Raw genomic sequence first — 19,775 nt, forward strand, 5'->3', positions numbered from 1 at the left:
TGGATACGTTACTCCAGTTGTGGCCGAACCAGTGTCTTATAAAGGTTCAACATCCTTGCTTTTGTACTCTATGCTTCTATTTATAAAGGCCGGGATCCCGTATTTTTTTCAATCGCTTTCTCAACCTGCCCTGCCACCTTCAAATATTCATGCACATATACCCCAGGTCTCTCTGTTCCTGCACTCCCTTTAGAATTTGTACCATTTAGTTTATATTGCCCCTCCTTGTCCGTGCCATAATGTGTCACTTCGCACTTCTCTGCAATAAGTTTCATCTGCCAAGTGTCTGCCCGTTCCACCAGCTTGTCTATGTCCTCTGGAAGTCTATCACTATCCTCATTACACTTCCAAGTTTTGTGTCATCTGCAAATTTTGAATTGTGCCCTGTACACCCAAGTCCAAGTCATTAATATATATCAAAAAAAGCAGTGGTCCTAGTACCGACCCCTGGGGAACACCACTGTACACCTCCCTCCAGTCCGAAAAACAATCGTTCACCACTACTCTCTGTTTCCTGTCCCTTAGCCAATTTTGTATCCACACTGCCACTGCCCCTTTTATTCCATGGGCTTCAATTTTGCTGACAAACCTATTATGTGGCGCTTTGTCAAACCCATTACACAACATCAACCGCATTGCCCTCATCGACCCTCTCTGTTACCTCATCAAAAAACTCAATCAATTATTAAAACTCAATCAATTATTTAAACACGATTTGCCTTTAACAAATCCGTGCTGGCTTTCCTTTATTAATCCTCACTTGTCCAAGTGACTATTAACTTTGTCCAGGTTTATCGTTTCTAAAAGCTTCCCCCCCACCTAATCGGCCCCACCCCTCCTTTTACTACCCGTTTACTACTTTTGTCTCTCCATTTTCTCCATACTTTCCACTTCTCACCAGCAAGAGGGGGCCCAAATCTCGGTTGAGTTGCTCGCAACTCTTAAAGGTAGGCTGCACCTCTTAAAGACAGGCTGCACATCTTATTTGCAAAATATAAGATACGGGTCCGCACGGAGTCTGAACGGCGATCAGACATTGCACGCATGAAACACAGACGCAGGTCCCATCACTATGTTTACAAACTGTTGAGTTATGTTAAAACTTTGAATTAAGGTTGCGCAGTACTAAATCCCACATCCTCCAACCTGCATACCAGACCTCACCAATCTGCCGATCTGAGTTTGCACCATGCCTACGAGAGAGCATGCACCAAGTTTCTCTGATGATGCACTAGCGGCCTTGGTGCAAGAGGTGGACACCAGGAGGGGCATCCTATATCCGCAGGAGGGCAAGAGGCCCTCCAGACATATGCTCCCGAGGCAGTGGGAGGCAATAGGGGCCGAAGTCAATGCCAGGCTCATAGCACCACAAACATGGATGCAGTGCAGCAAGTTTAATGCTTTGACACGAGTGGTCAAGGTGGGTGAGGTCAACTGTCAAGTGGCATCTCCTACCAACTGCACCACTAGTCGCATCTACTGCTCCACACACTACACCCCCCATCACCATTTACCAACAAACTCTTTCAATCAGTAGTCAACTATTCCAATCAGATGCTTCCTCTCACCCTCATTGTTGCAGGCTGCCATGGTGTACGAAAGGTCGTACACCATGGCAGCTATTCAACTGTAACAGGCACATCACCCAAACATCCTGCAAGATACTCACCGACACACTGTCGATGTTAGACTAATGGTCCTGTAATTCCTGGGTCAGATTGGTCTCCCTTTTTAAACTTAGATACGATATTTGCTTGTTTCCGATCCTGCAGAACTTCACCATGACTCAATTGATTCTTTTTTGTGACTATGGTCAGTGCCCCACAAAGTTCCTTCAGTCCCTTAGGATATATGCCTGCTGGCCCAGGAGTTACAGGGTGAATTCAACAAATCCCATACTCCAGTTGGGAGCTGCACCCCAACAGAGTAGTAGGTTAAAGAATGGGTGCTACAGTGTTAGATCCCTGCCTCCAGCCTACGCTTCCCTCAGGGAGCAGCTCCCCATTGTAATCGTGGGGCCAGTGAATTTACCCTGCTTTAATCTTTGAAGCACAAGTGAAATTTTGTAGAAATATTGGAAGTGCATTGTGTGTGAGCTTCGTTAATTGGGCAGAACTGAACCTTGATGGGGGCAAATTATTGTGTCCTAGTCCAATCCTGTATTATTGAACTGTGTCAAAATGGTGTAGATCTTGACTTTGTGCGATGGTGTAAAACGGGTGATAATGAGCCGACAGCCCATTTTACATCTCTCCCGATTTTTATTTTCATTGAAGAGATGTAAAACGGGCTGCTGACTCACTGTCACCCGATTTACACCATCGCACACAGTCAGGATCTACCTCAATGTGTGTGGTGCCACAAATTTTGAGTTTGTTTTATTCGTTCATGGGATGTGGGTTTCACTGGCGAGGCCGGCATTTATTGCCCATCCCTAATTGCCCTTGAGAAGGTGGTGGTGAGCCGCCTTCTTGAACCGCTGCAGTCCGTGTGGTGAAGGTTCTCCCACAATGCTGTTAGGAAGGGAGTTCCAGGATTTTGACCCAGCAACGATGAAGGAACGGCGATATATTTCCAAGTCGGGATGTTGTGTGACTTGGAGGGGAACGTGCAGGTGGTGTTGTTCCCATGTGCTTGCTGCCCTTGTCCTTCTTGGTGGTAGAGGTCGCGGGTTTAGGAGGTGCTGTCGAAGAAGCCTTGGCGAGTTGCTGCAATGCATCCTGTAGATGGTACACACTGCAGCTACGGTACGCCGGTGGTGAAGGGAGTGAATGTTTAGGGTGGTGGATGGGGTGCCAATCAAGCGGGCTGCTTTGTCCTGGATGGTGTCGAGCTTCTTGAGTGTTGGAGCTGCACTCATCCAGGCAAGTGGAGAGTATTCCATCACATTCCTGACTTGTGCCTTGTAGATGGTGGAAAGTTTGGCTACACAGTCGCTTCTAATTTGAAGGGAGATCTTCTGGCTGTCACCAGTACTGATAGCCAACTGCCCTATTCCGTTACATATGCCTCCTCCCAAACTTGGAGTACCGTGCACAGTTCTAGTCTCTATATTATAAAAAGGATATAGAGGCACCGGAGAAGGTTCAAAAAAGATTCACTACGATGATACCAGAACTCAGAGGTTATACCTATCAGGAAAGACTGAACAAGCTGGGGCTGTTTTCCCTACAAAAGAGAAGGCTGAGGGGTGACCTGATAGAGGTCTTTGAAATTATGAAAGAGTTTGATCGGGTAGACGTAGAGAAGACATTTGCAGTTGCAGGGGAGACCAAAGCTAGGAACCATAATTATAAGGTAGTCACTAATAAATTCAATAGGGAATTCAGGAGAAGCTTCTTTACCCAAAGAGTAGTTAGAATGTGGAACTCGCTACCACAAGGAGTAGTTGAGGTGAATAGCATAGATGCATTCAAGAGGAAGCTGGATAAACACATGAGGGAGAAAGGAATAGAGGATTACACTGATAGTGTTAGATGAAGAGGGGTGGGACGAGGCTCATGTGAAGTATGGCACGGACACTGGCACAGACCAGTTGGGCCGAATGGCCTGTTTCTGTGCTGGACATTCTATATAATTCTATGTAATTCCTTCCAGTTCTGATGGTAACTGCTTAATCAGTGCACAGACCGTCTCATTCCCACTCTTTCTTTGATTGCCTTCTTAAACTGCGTGACATGCTGTTAATTTATTTTACTTCAAAAAACATCTGTAGCTTTTTGGATAATTAGCAAGATATAATTAGAAGCGGTTTTGAAAAGAAGCTTTGACGAAGGGTTGACCTGAGCATCTAAACCAAAAAAAGCTACTAATCAAAAATAATTCATCTTTGTTTTCTCTTTGTAGGGACATTAAACCTGACAACATTCTTCTTGACGATCGTGGTAAGTGGCAAACTAGTGCCTGAGGTAAAAGTAAGTAAAACTTGTTCTAACATAATGCAAGATGTGCTTATGGATTACCATAGAAAGCGTGAAGCAGTGTGAGGTGTCTTTAGATGATGTGAAGCACAGAATGCTCAGTTAGCTAATCTGAGACGGGCAGTTGGGGCAGCTATAACTGGCCTCAGTATTCCAGTTTAGGAGGGGGAAATATCAGTCGGGGTTCTGACTCCTGATTGCTATCCTGTTGGAAAGTACATTTATGTGGATGTCAAGAGAGGAGAGGATCAGGCTTGTCTGTCAGGTCCGTGATTGAATAGCTTGCAAATAACTCTCTCTCTCTGTGATTTCCTGACCAGTGCTCTTTCCTTCCTTCTTTCCTTCCTCCCTTCTTTCCTTTCCAGCTGAGGCATATGGCTCTTCTCTCTGCTGCTTTAAGGGTTTTATGAGAAATCAGTTTTAGCAGCACAGCCGATTCCTACTGGGTCTGAGTCCAGAGCACAAAACTGCTCATAATTTGGTACTAATCTGGCATTCTCATTCAGATGGCTGTGGAATGGAAAATGTTACACTGGTGCAGTGGTTCTTTGGTTAGAGCAGAGTAAGGGCAGCTTTACTCTACATCTGACCCCTGTTGTACTTGACCGTAAAGTAATTTGTTCTTCTGCTGAATGCCCAACTCCTTGTTGAGCACAAAATAAATCTATTCAAACCCAAATGAAGTATCTATTCTATACACAATTTCTTATTAAGTGTTTAGGTATATATGGGTCCTGAACACTACCATATTCTGCATGTGCCCTGCTTTCAAAGGGCACCCGTGCTCTGTATCAGGTCAACCTGGCAGCATGTTGGTCAGTCAGTTTTCATAAAGTCCTCCCTCCTGCTGCAGGCTCCCCTCCCAGCTATTGATAAATTGATCCGGCAACTTAAAGGACGCAGCTTTGCTAAGGCTAATTATAAAATGGAGATTCAAACCATCAGCTGAACCTGTCCAATCCGATTTCCCGGCACTTTGCTCATTACTGGATTTGCCTTTACAGCGTTGTAGCTAGGGGGACAGGTTTCCCTGCGGCAGCCTGACCTGGAGTGATGCTGCAAACAGTGACCAGCCAGTGTGATGGATTGTTCTATTTGGCATGCAGAATTTTTATTGAGCATTCACCTTGGTTATGTCAGCGCTACATATGGCAACGTATTTTATCTTGGGTTACCAACGTCTGTGTTTACTATTTGAAGAAACTGATTGACTGCTTCCAAGAAGTATTTTTACATTGATTTGGCACGAGTAGATCAGGAAATATGTGTGTGCCATGCTTTATACTTTGTAGAATATTGACCTAAAGCCCTGGTTTAATTCAAGATTGTAGCATTACATGGTGTCTAAATGTCATCAAAGTCATTGAGCCATCATAAATGAATATATATCTGCTCCTTATGCTTGGCAGTTAATCATTTATTGCAACAATGTGCTAGGATGTGAGTGGCAGGCTTTTTTTTCGCCGCTAGATGGAAGAAAGAGGTTAACTTTAAATTGGCTTAGTTTAGAATCGTATTTCAGAATAGACACAAAGTGCTTTGGACAAGTTTTGAGGATTCGCTGAGTATTTTTGATCTTGCTAATTTAAAATATCATTAATGTGCCCGTAAGATATCCCTGATGAAATTCTGTTGCCTTAGGAGGAGATTTGTAAGACTTCAAATTCTGCTTCTTGGGGACTAGGAAGCTATTTGCTGAGTTGACGGTGAACAAGCATCTCACCCATACAGCCAGTCACATCAGCTTTAATCCTCACACTCTCTCGTCTTCCTCCACTGTTCATCTGAGCTGCAGCATCTGCTCTGGGAAGAGAGATAGAGTTGTTTGAGAAGGAAGGCAAAATTGGCTGGGGAGTGGGAATGATTATGGCCTAACTTTATGGGGCAGTTCAAGCGTAGGATTTTCTGTCATTAATGCCTATTATTAGCTGCCTAGGCTCTAAGCTCCGGAATTCTCTCCCTAAATCTGTCCGACTCTCTACCTCTCTCTCCTCCTTTAAGATGCTCCTTGAAAGCTACCTCTTTGACCTGTCTTAATATCTCCTTATGTGGCTTGGTGTCAAATTTTGTCTGGTAACGTGCCTGTGAAGTGCCTTGGGACATTTTACCATGTTAAAGGCATTGTATAAATGATAGTGATTTATACTACATATCGAGCTAAATCAGTATCAGGTGTACAGGAATGGTTAGGAAAAGAGGAGGCTGGGCTCCCCCGATGGTTCAGCGACTTTATCCAGTGATTTTGCTGATTCATTCAGACCATGGTTCCCCACTGCGTGTTGAGTTAGCTCATCTCAGCTGGCAAGAAGGTGATGATGCTCCAACTGGCATCAGTGTCCAACGTTGGGGAGGGGAAAACAAGCCAAGGTTCCTGCTCCTTCTGACTGCCATCCATTGACCCCCTGCTGTACGTTTTGAGTGTGTGAACGTTGGTTGAGAGGGTCAGCGTTGATATGATGCCCCCTGCAGTTAAACAGCCCGCTTAGAATCACATATGAATAATGGCCACTTGGGTGAAATATCAGAGGGATAAAGGTGCTCATGGAACAGTACCCCAGGAAGGAGTGAAAAGGACAAATCTAATGAAATCATGCTCCTGGAGGGGAGCACATTTAAAAGAACATAAGAACATAAGAAATAAGAGCAGGAGCAGGCCATATGGCCCCTCTACCATTCAGTAAGATCATGGCTGATCTTCGACTTCAACTCCACTTTCCAGCCCGATCCCCATATCCCTTGATTCCCCAAGAGTCCAAAAATCTATCGATCTCAGCCTTGAATATATTCAATGACTGAGCATCCACAGCCCTCTGGGGTAGAGAATTCCAAAGATTCACAACCCCCGAGTGAAGAAATTCCTCCTCATCTCAGTCTTAAATGTCCGACTCCTTATCCTGCGACTATGCCCCCGAGTTCCAGACTCTCCAGCCAGAGGAAACAACCTCGCAGCATCTACCCTGTCAGGAAATTGTGGTCAGGTTTCCATTAAAATGAACGATTTCCTGTTATGTGCTCCCAGTGGGGGAGAGCCTCTGGCTGGAAGCATGCATTCGTAAAGGAGACAAAACTGAAGAGAAAAAAGAAAGAAGCATGCAATGGCAATGAGCCATTGTAACAGGAAGCCCTTTACTATCACATGGCATATACATGCTACCCTATGGTAGGCTTTGCCCCATTGGTTTTAGGATGCACTTACATCACAACTGTGGTGTAGCTGCAAAGCCCTCTGACCCTGCGGTCATCGTGTAAATGCAGCCTGAAAGCAGAGCCGCAGCCCAAGCACGATGAGAATCCCTGGCGGAGGTAGTCGCGCTCTGCTTCATTTCAGAGTCAGTTTGGGCCTCCGCGCTCGATTTACACTTCAAGTTAAGGGTTGGTGTGAAATGGTTTCGGCTTAGACACCAAACCTTGTGGCATCTGAAGGCACCACTAATCTCAATGGTGGAGCCAGGCCGGAAGGATTGGGGCGGGGTCGAACTCCAGATTTGGCCGACTTGGCCTCAGGTTTGGCAGGCCTCACCTATTCAAAGTCCAGATTTGGCCGTCTTAAAATTAGAGCTAGGTTGTTCAGGGGTGATGCCAGGAAGCACAAAGGCGAGTGGAAATCTGGAACTCTCTCTCAGAAAGCTGTTGAGGCTCGGGGTCAATTGAAAATTCCAAAACTGAGATTGATAAAATTTTTGTTAGATAAGCCTATTAAGCATTACAGAACCAAGACAGGGGTAGATGGAGTTAAGATACAGATCAGCCATGATCTAATTGGATGGCAGAACGGGCTCGAGGGGCTGAATGGCCTACTCCTGTTCCTATTTTCCTACAAGTGCCCTCCGTGAGCAGCTCTACTCTGATGCCGTCTCCTTCCGACATAGTTTCTAAGGGGGTAGAATTCAGAGTGCTCAGGGCCAGAGACAAAGGGAGGAGACACTGGGGACCTAGGGCCCAGGAGGAGACTCTGGGGACTGAGGGCCCAGGGGGGAGACTCTGGGGACCGAGGGCCCGGGGGGAGACTCCGAGGATTGAAGGCCCAGGGGGGAGCTCTGGGGACTGAGGGCCCAGGGGGGAGACTCTGGGGACTGAGGGCCCGGGGGGAGCTCTGGGGACTGAGGGCCCAGGGGTTGGACTCTGGGGACCGAGGGCCCAGGGGGGAGACTCTGGGGACCGAGGGCCCAGAGGGGGACACTCTAGGGGCCGAGGGCCCAGGGGGGAGACTCCGGGGATCGAGGGCCCAGGGGGGAGACTCCGTGGACCGGGGACCAAGGGCCCAGGGGGAAGACTTTGGGGACCGAGGGCCCGGGGGAAGGGCTGTGAGAAGAAGACCGAACTGGGACTTGGGAAATACTGACTTACCCGGTCCGAAAGCCGAGCCGGGAAAAGCACAGACTTGCAGCCTGAACCTGGAGGCTGACGACGGGAGACAGAGGGTCCTGGGAGAGAAACATGGGGTGGTCCTCTGATGTCGCGTTGGCCGACCTCAAATTGGTTGGGAGGGTCATGATCGCCCCCCCCCCACCCACTGCAGTGGCTCTGCCACTAATTAATCTCCTAGGCAAATTCTTGCATCAGTACTTCCTGATTCCAATGTTTGTCAAGCAAACTTTAGCATATTCATCCATGCTAGGGTTGCCAACTCTGGTTGAATATATTCCTGGAGCTTTCATCACATGACCTCCTACCTCCAACTGCCCCGCTCCCCCACTCGCACCATTGGTCACCCAACACGTCCTTCCTGACAGCCCCCTGCCTTCCCACACCAACTGGGAAATGAGCAGACTCTTCATTACCCAATTGGATGGTTCTTGACTCTTAAACAGTCTTCCCCACCCCCCCATCTCCAATATTTTTATAATTAATAAGTGAAAGTGTTCAAAGAAAATGAAAAATGAACACTTTTTTTTTAATGCCCCATTGATTTTTCTCCCCCGGTTTGCTCGTAGCAGTGTCCTGTAGAGTAATCTTCAATTCCTGGAGACTCCAGGCAAATCCTGGAGGGTTGGCGACCCTAATCCATTGTAACATCTCCACAAATTGACCCTGGCCTGCTGTCCTGTGATAAATTTCCATCCTGCTCTCTAACTGAAACCATCGTGTCCCATGTAATATTTGATCATTGCAGTATATCCCTAACTCTACGTCTAATCCCATTCCTAACCGAATAGTTATCATGCTCCTTTTATAGGAGCCTCAACCGATTAAAAACAAAGAGGATAGATCTTGTTTGGACTGCCTCAAATGTTGCTGATTGGTGACAGAAGTTAAGAGTCATTTCGGGCACTGTAGGGTAAATGTTGAGGGGCGCCGCTCGCAGCAGGGAGCTTCAACTGACGGAAGGGCGAGTCAAAGAATCAAGTGCGGAGGTCGGCCGGTCCTATTTGCCAGTGATTTAAAGCGAATCAGCACTTGAATTCTCATCTCTCCCAAGGCTGCCAAAGTCAAACAGTTAATTTTGCAACCTCAGAATGTCTGATCTATGTTGAGATGTGCCATTTCTAAGTGTTGGCCAAGAATGCCAACACCAGTTTAACCGTGGGGGAGGGGGGGATGCAACACATCTGTGTGCTGACATCTGGTGCCTCGTCAGCCTTTCAGAAGTTGATGCATTCAGGCAGTTGTTCACAAATGGTTGCACAACATTTGCGTTCCTTCAAAAGCAAGTACAACAAACCATAGCTAAACTGCACTGCCAATCCATGCACAGGCTTCCCATCTTCTTGAAATGCCATCTGCATATCCGTTTCTGGGATGTATGCCCATTGGTAATGTAAGGGCAGCAAGTTAAATCAGGGCTCTAGATTACAGCACAGTACATAGGATGCTGTTTTACATCGTCTGATTCTATCTGGTACACTTTCACACGATGACAGCAAAACCCATTACTCTGCAATCCAATTTTCACACACCCACACAGAAGGCACGATGCTTGAATCTTCCTCCTTCGAGATTGTCTGCTTAGGGATTCAGATTTTGTTTTCTGATGAAGCTTTGAATGATGCATTTTGACGTTCGCATGAATTCTTTTAGCAATAAAGTTAGCTGCTGAAATGTAAAAATGTAACTCTTCCAAGATGAGCAGTGAGCGATCGGAAGCTGATATCCAATAAAACACAAGCTAGCACGTAGACTTCCTTAGGCTGCCAGCACTAGTGGGCACATGCCCTGCCACTGGAACAGAGGATGACTGCTAACCGCGACTGGACAGTTACTCAGCACTAGACCCTAAGAGAACCTTAGTGCCTCTTTAAATGATATGTTTTCTTCCCCTCCCATTTTCTCGCATTTTTTCCCGAAGGAACTGACTGAACATTGGGGTGGTTGGTGCACAAGTGATCCATCTTTTCACTTACTGACTGAGGTCGCGGCCCCTGAAAATCCGCAGCCGTTCTAGAGGACTCTCGCTGTACGTTTGGCGGGAGTGCAACGGAACAGTCGCAAACTCTGCTGGGACTCAGCTGTGCTGGCCCTCAGCCACAGTTTCCAGAATGGCCTTATGCGTGTGGTGCCTCTGCCTGCCCCTACAAGGCCAGCAATGTAAAGGGGGGGCAAGGCTGAAGGTGGGGTGCAAGACTCCCTGTGTCGGTAGTTTCCGCTTCAAAGCTCTCAATCGATAACCCGGCGTAGCATCGGCACAGGTACACCTAGTCTCACCTGGACAAAGCTGGCAGAATTGGGGCCTATCTGGGGGTCGAGGTCAGGGTCAAATGTGGACGGTTAGCAGTTATGCTCTGTGATGGCCTTAAGAGTCCCAGGGTCTATAATGGAATGAGTTCAAGCAGTGTTCCTTCTTGCCAGTCTCAGAAGTGGTGTCCACTTAGGGTACCAGGTTTACGTTTCCATGTTGCAATGCACGAAAATGCAGTTTGCAGGAACAGGCTTGAATTTTGTGCTCTCAAATTGACCTGATTGAATACTTCCAGTCCAGGGTTTGCAATCTATTCATTGCTTATTGATTGTTAACGTCTCTCCTCATCTTTCGCTGCGCTATAGCACGGGTGGTGTAGACTGTCTCTCAGTTTCTACACAGGATCGAAGGGACCTCCCCCATGCACGCATAAACAAACAACAACAACAGCTTGCATTTATATAACGCCTTTAATGTGGTAAAACATCCCAAGGCACTTCACAGTAGTATTATCAGACAAAATTTTACACCGCGTCACATAAGGAAATATTAGGACAGGTGACCAAAAGCTTGGTCAAAGAGGTAGGTTTTAAGGAGCGTCTTAAAGGAGAAGAGAGGGGTAGAGAGGCGGAGAGGTTTAGGGAGGGAATTCCAGAGCTTAGGGCCTAGGCCGCCAATGGTAGAGCGATGAAAATTGGGGATGCGCAAGAGGCCAGAATTGGAGGAGCGTAGAGTTCTCGGAGGGCTGTAGGGCTGGAGGAGTTTACAGAGAGATAGGGAAGGGTGAGGCCATGGAGGGATTTGAAAGCGAGGATGAGAATTTTAAAATCGCGGCATTGCTGGATCGGGAGCCAATGTAGGTGAGCGAGCACAGGGGTGATGGGTCTCGGTGCGAGTTAGGATACGGGCAGCAGAGATTTGGATGAGCTCAAGTTTATGGAGGGTGCAAGGTGGGAGGGTCACTTCTCTCAGATTTGAACACAGCCAGGCTGTGCAAATCCCGCACAAATAGGCCAACAGTCTGCTCCACACATCACAGTAGTAAATTGTAGTAAAATCTAGATGTAATTATTTTTTTTAAATGAAGTGAAATTCATTGCTACTCCAATCCTATTTTGTTTCCAAATGATGCCAATTCCACAAGTGCAGTGACAGGACGCTCAAATAAAACCCATCAATGTGAATCAGCCATGATCTCATTGAACGGTGGAGTAGGCTCGAGGGGCTGAATGGCCTACTCCTGTTTCTAATGTTCCGAATATATTCACACCAGGGAATAATCCTCCTTATCTCAAAAAGTGGCTGCAACTAGTTTTGAAGAAAATAAATCTTCAAAGAAGACAACAGCTGAGCAAGACCCAGAAAATTCCTTTTGAGGAAAATAAAAAGTTATCAAAAGCTGCATGATATATATCAGTTCTTTGAGGGACAAAAGCTAAATCAACACACTCTATAACGGGGACTCTTGAAAACCTTTGCTTATCTGCATCAAATTTGTGTGCAAGCAACAGTCGGATGAGAATGTATCATTTTCTTAATTGGTTCTAACAGCTTTCAGTCCCTGTCCTCCAACTGATTTGAGTGCTTCATATTGATAATCTGCAATCCCAGTGAGAAAAGCTGATGTTTTTTCTTCTGACAAGCTGACACATAGCTTGAAACGCTGATGTCAGCTTAAAAAGCTGACAGTTAGTTTGCATACATTCACTCCTAGGTTGAAGTACCACAGTTCAAGAATACAGCTCAGAGAGACGTAGAAATTGCTGGGTATTGTAACAAGGTTCTGGAGCTGTATGTGGTTGAGAATCTGGTCAAATTACCCCTGAGATTTACTGACTGCCAACACGCTACATCTTATGGGGAGAATAGAGGCTATCAAAATGGTTCTCTTGGGATATATTTGTAAAGGAAGTCAGGAATGCCAAGTGTCCACTTGTGTCAGCACTCTTGCCTCTGAGTCAGAGGTCATGGGTTCAAGCTCCTCTCCAGGAGACTTGAGCTCATAATCTGGGCAGTACCGAGGAAGTGCTGCACTGTCAGAGTTGGTGCCTTTCAAATGTGATGTTAAACACTGTCTGCCCTCTCAGGTGGATCCCATGACTCTATTTGTAAAAGAGCATGGGAGTTCTCCCAGTGCCCTGGCCATCATTTACCCCTCAGCTAACATCACTAAAAACAGATTATCTGGCCATTTATCTCAATGATGTTTGTGGACTATCGGAGGTGTCGTCTTTTGGATGAGACATTAAACTGCGATCTTGTCTGCCCTAGTCATTCATCTCATTGCTATTTAAAGAAAGAACTTGCATTTATATAGCGCCTCAGAATGTCCCAAAGCGCTTTACAGCCAATGAAGTACTACTGAAGTGTAGTCAGTGTTGTATGTAGGAAACATGGCAGCCAAATTGTCCATAGCAAGATCCCACAAACAGCAATATGATAATGATCAGATAATCTGTTTTTGTAATGTTGGTTGAGGGATCAATATTGGCCAGGACACTGGGGAGAACTCCCCTGCTCTTCTTCAAAACAGTGCCAAGGGATCTTTTACGTCCATCTGAGATGGCAGAAGGGACCTCAGTTTAACATCTCATCCGAAAGACGGCTCCTCCAACAGTGCAGCACTCCCTCAGTATTGAAGTGTCAGCCTGGATTTTGTGCGCAAATCTCTGGAGTGAAACTATGAACCCACAACCTCTGACTCAGAGGCGAGAGTGCGACCACTGAGCCACAGCTGACACTATGTGAGCTTACTGTGCAGAAATTGACTGCCTCATGTGCCCACCTAACAACAGGGACTATACTTCAAAAATAATTAATTAGCTGTAAAGTGCTTTGGGACACCCGTCGGAAATGAAAGGTGTAATATAAAATGTAAGTTCTTAATGTATGTATATCAAGAGGCTGCTCAACAAAGCCAGCAAGAAATTTCAGCTTTTTAAAATTATTTTTTTCTGCCATCCACCCTCTTGAAGGTATTGATTGGGCAGAGTTGTGGTTCCAGCATTATGGTTGGTTGTGCAAGGTTATGGGTCCAGGGTTATGGTTGACTGTGCAAAGTTCTGGTTGCAAGCTTATAGTTTACTGTGCAGTGTTATGGTTCTAGGCTTCTGTTTGATCATGCAGAGTTCTGGTCCAAGGGTTTCGGTTGACTGTGCAGTGTTCTTGTTGTAGGCTTCTAGTTGACTGTGCAGGGTTGTAGATCCAGGGCACTGGTTGATTGTGCCAGCAGCCCTGACATCTCCCCTAAGTGCCCTATTTTTTGTGGGAGCCTGGACAATGCGTATCGGAAGGCTGCTCTACCATGCAGGGTTTTGATGATCGTATCTTCACCAGATGTCCACTTTCCAGCGGAAATTCTGGATAGTGAATTGGACTGGGGGTCCTGGCTGATAATTGCTCTCACTGCCCAAAGGTGTTTAGGCCACTTGTAGGACATCAATTGCTGTCCTAGCTGAGGTCAGTTAACACAGCGAAGACCAGGGATCGAACCTGCGCCCTTCCTAGTCTGTACGGCTGAATTGCATAGGGGCAGTGCATTTAGCGACTAAGCCATTAGCAAGACTGACCATGTCCCTTTAAGAAAAACTTGCATTTATATAGCACCTTTCACGGCCTCAGGACTTCCCAAAGCAATTCACAGCCAATGAAGTGCTTTTTGAAGTGTAGTCACTGTTGTAATGTAGGAAGCAGCTTACAGCTTACTTTGATTTGTGGATATTGGCGAGGGTCCATTTTGCTTAGTCGCATTAGTTGCATAAGATTATAACTGCAGCTGCAGGGCAGTAGAAGACTAGGGCTTCCATTACAACAATTACATGATGGAATAACACCGTGTCACATTAAACTCTTCTACAGCAGTAGGACCCTGGGCAAACCCTGCAGTGGGAGGACAGCTTCACAGCTAATTTATATATGTCAATAAACATGACGGAGACAAAAAACTCACATACAATCCTATGCTTGGCACTCGCACCATAACTGGTAGCAGTCTGCAATCTGTGCACTCCACGTGGTTGTATCAGTTATTTTGTGCCCTTCGCTCCACTTAGCTGAAACATTTAATCAAACGAAGTGAAATTAATTTCACAGTCCCATGGAAACCAGGCTCGACCACCTGCCCTTCCCGGGCAAAGGTAACTACACAATATTACGACTGTTTGGTAATTCGTGCGGATTTCAGTATAAGACATGACGTACAATGGACTCAGGAATTGTAATGTGAATATGATTTGCAGGCGGCATCATTAGGAACACACCTGAGTGGTTTTCATAGCCTCGAGGCACATCTAATTTCCGTTAAAGGAATCATTTGGAGTTATGAGCACGCAGAAAGACCAGCAAATTTAATCTTGATGTGAGAATATTTTCAGCAACGTTATTAGAATGTCAGTGTCAGCATTATCACAACCTTTTGTTTTGCTGATTTTTGTTTTGTTTCGACGCCTGCTGCAACCTGCCCGAGAGCCATTGACGATAACAAGCTTTCACACCTTCTTTACTGTTTCATTTGTTCTGTGCTTTAAACAACAACTTGCTTTTATATAGCACCTTTAACATAGTAAAAACGTCCCAAGGTGTGCTTCACAGGAGCGTAATCAGACAAAAAATAACACGAGTCGCATAAGGAGATATTAGGACAGGTGACCAAAAGCTTGGTCAAAGAGGTAGGTTTTAAGGAGCATCTTAAAGGAGGAGAGAAATGCCGGGATTTACACCAGAATTGGATCCCGGCATTTACTCCGGATTCAAAGGCCGGCAGGGTTTTTTTCTCCGGTGTTTGCCCCTCCTTTCCCAAAGGTGCTGGGGACTACACTTCGACAGGCTGCACCCTCCAGTATCTCACCCAAGTGGCCATTCTTGGGTGAGCCTTGAATGTCAGCAGGCTACTAAAAGCTTGGTGTGGTGTGGGGGGAAGCTAGATCAGGCCCTGATGCTGTTCTCACCCAGCTTTCAAACAAGTGCACTTTCCAGTAGGAGGCTGGTGGGTGTAACTGAACAGCAATCAGGAGCTTGAATCATGGCTGATTTCTCCTCCCATACCAGCCCAGTGATTTTGAGGTCTGTATAACTTAGTACCACCAACATTTATCCACTGAAAGAAAGAACTTCATAGAATCATTGAATCATATAAAGGTTACAGCTTGGAAGGAGGCCATTCTGCCCATCAAGTCCTTGCCAGCTCGATGCAAGAGCAATCCAGCTATTCCCATCCCCCCACCCTATCTCTGTAGCCCTGCAAATTTTTTCCTTTCAAGTACTTATCCAGTTCCCTTTTGAAGGCCATGATTGAATCTGCCTCCACCACCCCCTCGGGCAATGCATTCCAGATCCTAACCACTCGCTGTGTAAAAAAGGTTTTCCTCATGTCACCTTTGGTTCTTTTGCCAATCACCTTAAATCTATGTCCTCTGGTTCTTGACCCTGCCGCCAATGGGAATAGTTTCTCTCTATCTACTCTGTCTAGACCCTTCATGATTTCGAATAAACTTGCATTTATATAGCGCCTTTCATAAGCTCACGACATCCCAAAGCGCTTTACAGTCAATGAAGTACTTTTGAAGTGTAGTCACTTTTGTAATGTAGGAAATCTGGCAGCTAATTTGCACACAGCAAGGTTCCACAAACAGCAATGTGATAATCTGTTTTTTAGTGATATTGGTTGAGGGATAAATATTGACCAGGACATGGGGAGAACTCCTCTGCTCTTCTTCGAATAATGCCATGGGCTCTTTTACATCTACCTCAGAAGGGAGACGGGGCCTCAGTTTAATGTTTCATCCAAAAGACAGCACCTCTGACAGTGCAGCGCTCCCTCAATACTGCACTCAAGTGTCAGCCTGGATTTTGTGCTCAAGTCTCTGGAGTGGAACTTGAACCCACAACCATTTTGACTCAGAGGTGAGAGTGCTACCAACTGAACCAAGGCTGACACCTTAAACAGTAGTGGGGAGGGGAATGGCTGCCTGCATGTTCTGCTTATGACCTGTCAGAGCAAGTGATTTGGTATGGCACAACATATCACAAATGTCTCCACTTAGCGTGCACAGCTTGATTAGTTGCCTGACTTCCAGACGTTTGTACAAAAAGTCCCAGAGGCAGTGGAAATGCTGGTGATAAATCACCAGCTTTAAGAAATGCAATTTAATAGTGTGTTGATCTTCTGTCTTTCTTTTCTTTTATCCAAAACATTTTAGGGCACGTGCATGTCACTGACTTCAACATTGCAGCACTGGTGAAGGAGGAGAAGCAGGCCACCTCTGTTGCAGGCACAAAGCCATACATGGGTAAGTGCGGAAATCTGTTTCTGGGCTGATATCCATTAAGAAAGAACTTGCTTTTCTAAAGCGCCTTTCACAACATCACAAAGCGCTTTACAGCCAATTAAGTACTTTTGAAATGTAGTCACTTGTAATGTAGGAAACACGGCAGCCAATTTGCACACAGCCAGTCCCACAAACAGCAATGAGATAATCTATTTTTGGTGATGTTGGTTTAGGGATAAATATTAGACAGAACACCGGGGAGAACTCCACTGCTGTTCTTCAAAATAGTGCTATGAGATCTTTTACGTCCACCTGAGAGGGCAGACGGGGCCTCGGTTTAACATCTCATCCAAAAGATGGCACCTCCGACAGTGCAGCACTCCCTCAGTACTGCACTGGAGGGTCTGCCTAGATTATATGCTCAAGTCTCTGGAGTGGGACTTGAACCCACAACCTTCTGACTCAGAGACAAGAGTGCTACCAACTGAGTCACAGCTGGCACCTAAGCAGGAAGAGAGCACAAAATCCAAGCAGGGCACTCACCAAACTGTGATGTGATGATTGTGCTTCAGGTGCAATTGAAAAAATGCAGCAATGTTAAGAGATTTGCTTCTAATCAACCTCAGATTTTAAGTAACTCTTAAATTTCCTCCCCCTACACTTCTGGATTAGAGGTGCTGACACTAGTTTATGATACTTTGGTCGGTTTGGAACTGGTTGTTTTGCATAAAAGCAAAAGTTATATTAAAGATGAGCATTCATTGTTAAGAAGCAACAACAACAACTTGCATTTATAGAATCATAGAAATTTACGGCACAGAAGGAGGCCATTCGGCCCATCGTGTCTGTGCCGGCCGATTTAACGTAGTAAAGCATCCCAAGGCGCTTCACAGGAGCGTTATCAGATAGAATTTGACACCGAGCCACATTAGGAGATATTAGGACAGGTGATCAAAAGCTTCGTCAAAGAGATAGGTTTTAAAGAGCGTCTCAAAGGAAGAGAGAGAGGTAGAGAGGCGGAGAGGTTTAGGGAGGGAATTCCAGAGCTTAGGGCCTCGATAGCTGAAGACACGGCCGCCAATGGTGGAGCGATTAAAATCGGGGATGCGTAAGAGGCCAGAATTGGAGGAGCGCAGAGATCTCGGAGGGTTGTAGGGTTGGCAGAGTTCAAGTCATGGACAGATCATGTTGCGAAGTATTTCATGATAGATACTAAGCCGTTAGAAGTACCACTATTATGAGTGATTTTAGTCAGAGGAGACATGGGCCTGAAAATTCCCTGTGGATTCTCCCGATTTCCTGCCATAACCTTGGCAGAACCCCTGCCGGAATGAGGTAAATAGCTGATGACGGCTGTTCATGCCGTTTCTTTGGAGTTTCCATCAGGAGTCTCCCCCCATTCTTACCACAGGTGCCCAGTGATGGCCTCGCTGAATTTCAGGGTCGTGCAGTCATAGCAACTAAATGTCCAGGTCCATCCAATCTCCACTGGCTTGTACTTACTAATTTGGGTAGTGGATGTCACTTGGGCGGAGATCCCAGTGTCAACATTAAGTGAAATAAGAGCAGGAGTAGGCCATTCAGCCCCTCGAGCCTGTTCCGCCATTCACTTAGATCATGGTTGTTCTGTATCTTAACTCCATCTACCCGCCTTGGTTGCATACCCTTTAATATCCTTGCCTAACAAAAATCTATCAATCTCAGTTTTTAAATTTTCAATTGACCCCCAGCATTTTCAGGGAGAGAGTTCCAGATTTCCACTATCACAAAAGGCCATGAAGTGCACCAACAATCACGTTACAACTGGATGATAGAGGTGGCACGGGTAAATGCACTGTTTTGTATGGTCCACGGCCATACAACCCAGGAAGGTACCAGGTTCAATGCCTTGAGTAGCCAATCTCAACTGGATGGCCTGGAGGAGGGCAGTAGTGGGGGAGAGGGATGGAGGGGTGTTACTGTTAATCTCGGTGTCCCTGGGATAGGGAAGTGAACAATCGATCTAAGATTCCTGTTCCTGACACTTATTCAATATCCTATTGTGGGAATGTGCGCATTTGAACATGACCCCGGTGTGACCTCTCACCACGGTTGAATAGCCTGCTGAATCTCTCTGCCTCGGCTCACATACGGAGCATGGCTGCTTGAGTGAGGCCCATTCCTGTACCTCAGCAGGAGTTCATGCCTTCAGAAGAAGGGCATTAAGGGGAGAGAATGTGTGTCCCCCTCAACAATCAAAGACCCACACGGTGTGCTGATGGCTTTTGGTAAAACTTTGCAAAATGTTAATAGAATACGGTAATTAAAGTTTTTTACAGAGAAATTACAATACAGGATCAGGCCCAATTGGCCCAAGCATTTGATGTTTATCCTAACATGATGTGCCCACTCTGTTCCTTTTCTCTTTATTCCCCTTTTCATCAACCACCTATCTAGCCTATTCTTAAATGCTGGCATGTGAACCTGATAGTCACATTAACCAATCCTTTCATAGCAACATCCGACAATGTCTCAATCCTGATTGTTAGACTTCAGTTTGATCATTTTCTCTTGCCCAGTCTATGTTTTCTCACCAGTAAAACCATGTAATGCTGTTCCCTCTGTGCCAATGTAATGTCTCTAAATAAAAATCAGCACAGCACATGAAGAAGATGAATTATTGATTTTATAAATCGTCTTGAGGGGGTTGCTACATTTATAGGGCAGGAATGAGAACAGAAAGTGCAGGTTTTCTTTGGATGGGATTGCTGGCTCAGCCATCGGTATTAATGTAACAGGTAAAGGAGAATCTGTAGCAGTGTGGAAGAATGATATCATTGGTAATCTGATGGCTGCCACCCACTGCATTGGGTGCTGGCTCCGTGTTTTATGGGGTGTGGAAGCTTAAGGCCTACCATGCGTCCTGTACACCCTTGTGTCCCTCACTGCAGCCGGCTAGCACATAGTGCCCTGGAAGCCTGCTCACTAAGGCCC

At 45.9% G+C, this 19,775-nt stretch overlaps 1 protein-coding gene across 1 annotated transcript in view; it reads left to right on the plus strand.

Annotated features, from left to right (window-relative positions):
• Nucleotides 1-19,775, plus strand: part of LOC137332193 (serine/threonine-protein kinase 32A-like) — a 165,286-nt gene that overhangs the window by 87,872 nt on the left and 57,639 nt on the right. The window contains exons 4-5 of the mRNA XM_067995889.1: nt 3,847-3,884; nt 16,734-16,823. Of these exons, the coding sequence (XP_067851990.1) occupies nt 3,847-3,884; nt 16,734-16,823 (128 nt within the window). The remainder of the gene's footprint in view (nt 1-3,846; nt 3,885-16,733; nt 16,824-19,775) is intronic.

The sequence above is a fragment of the Heptranchias perlo genome, chromosome 14, assembly GCF_035084215.1.
Source record: "Heptranchias perlo isolate sHepPer1 chromosome 14, sHepPer1.hap1, whole genome shotgun sequence".
NCBI lineage: Eukaryota > Metazoa > Chordata > Chondrichthyes > Hexanchiformes > Hexanchidae > Heptranchias > Heptranchias perlo.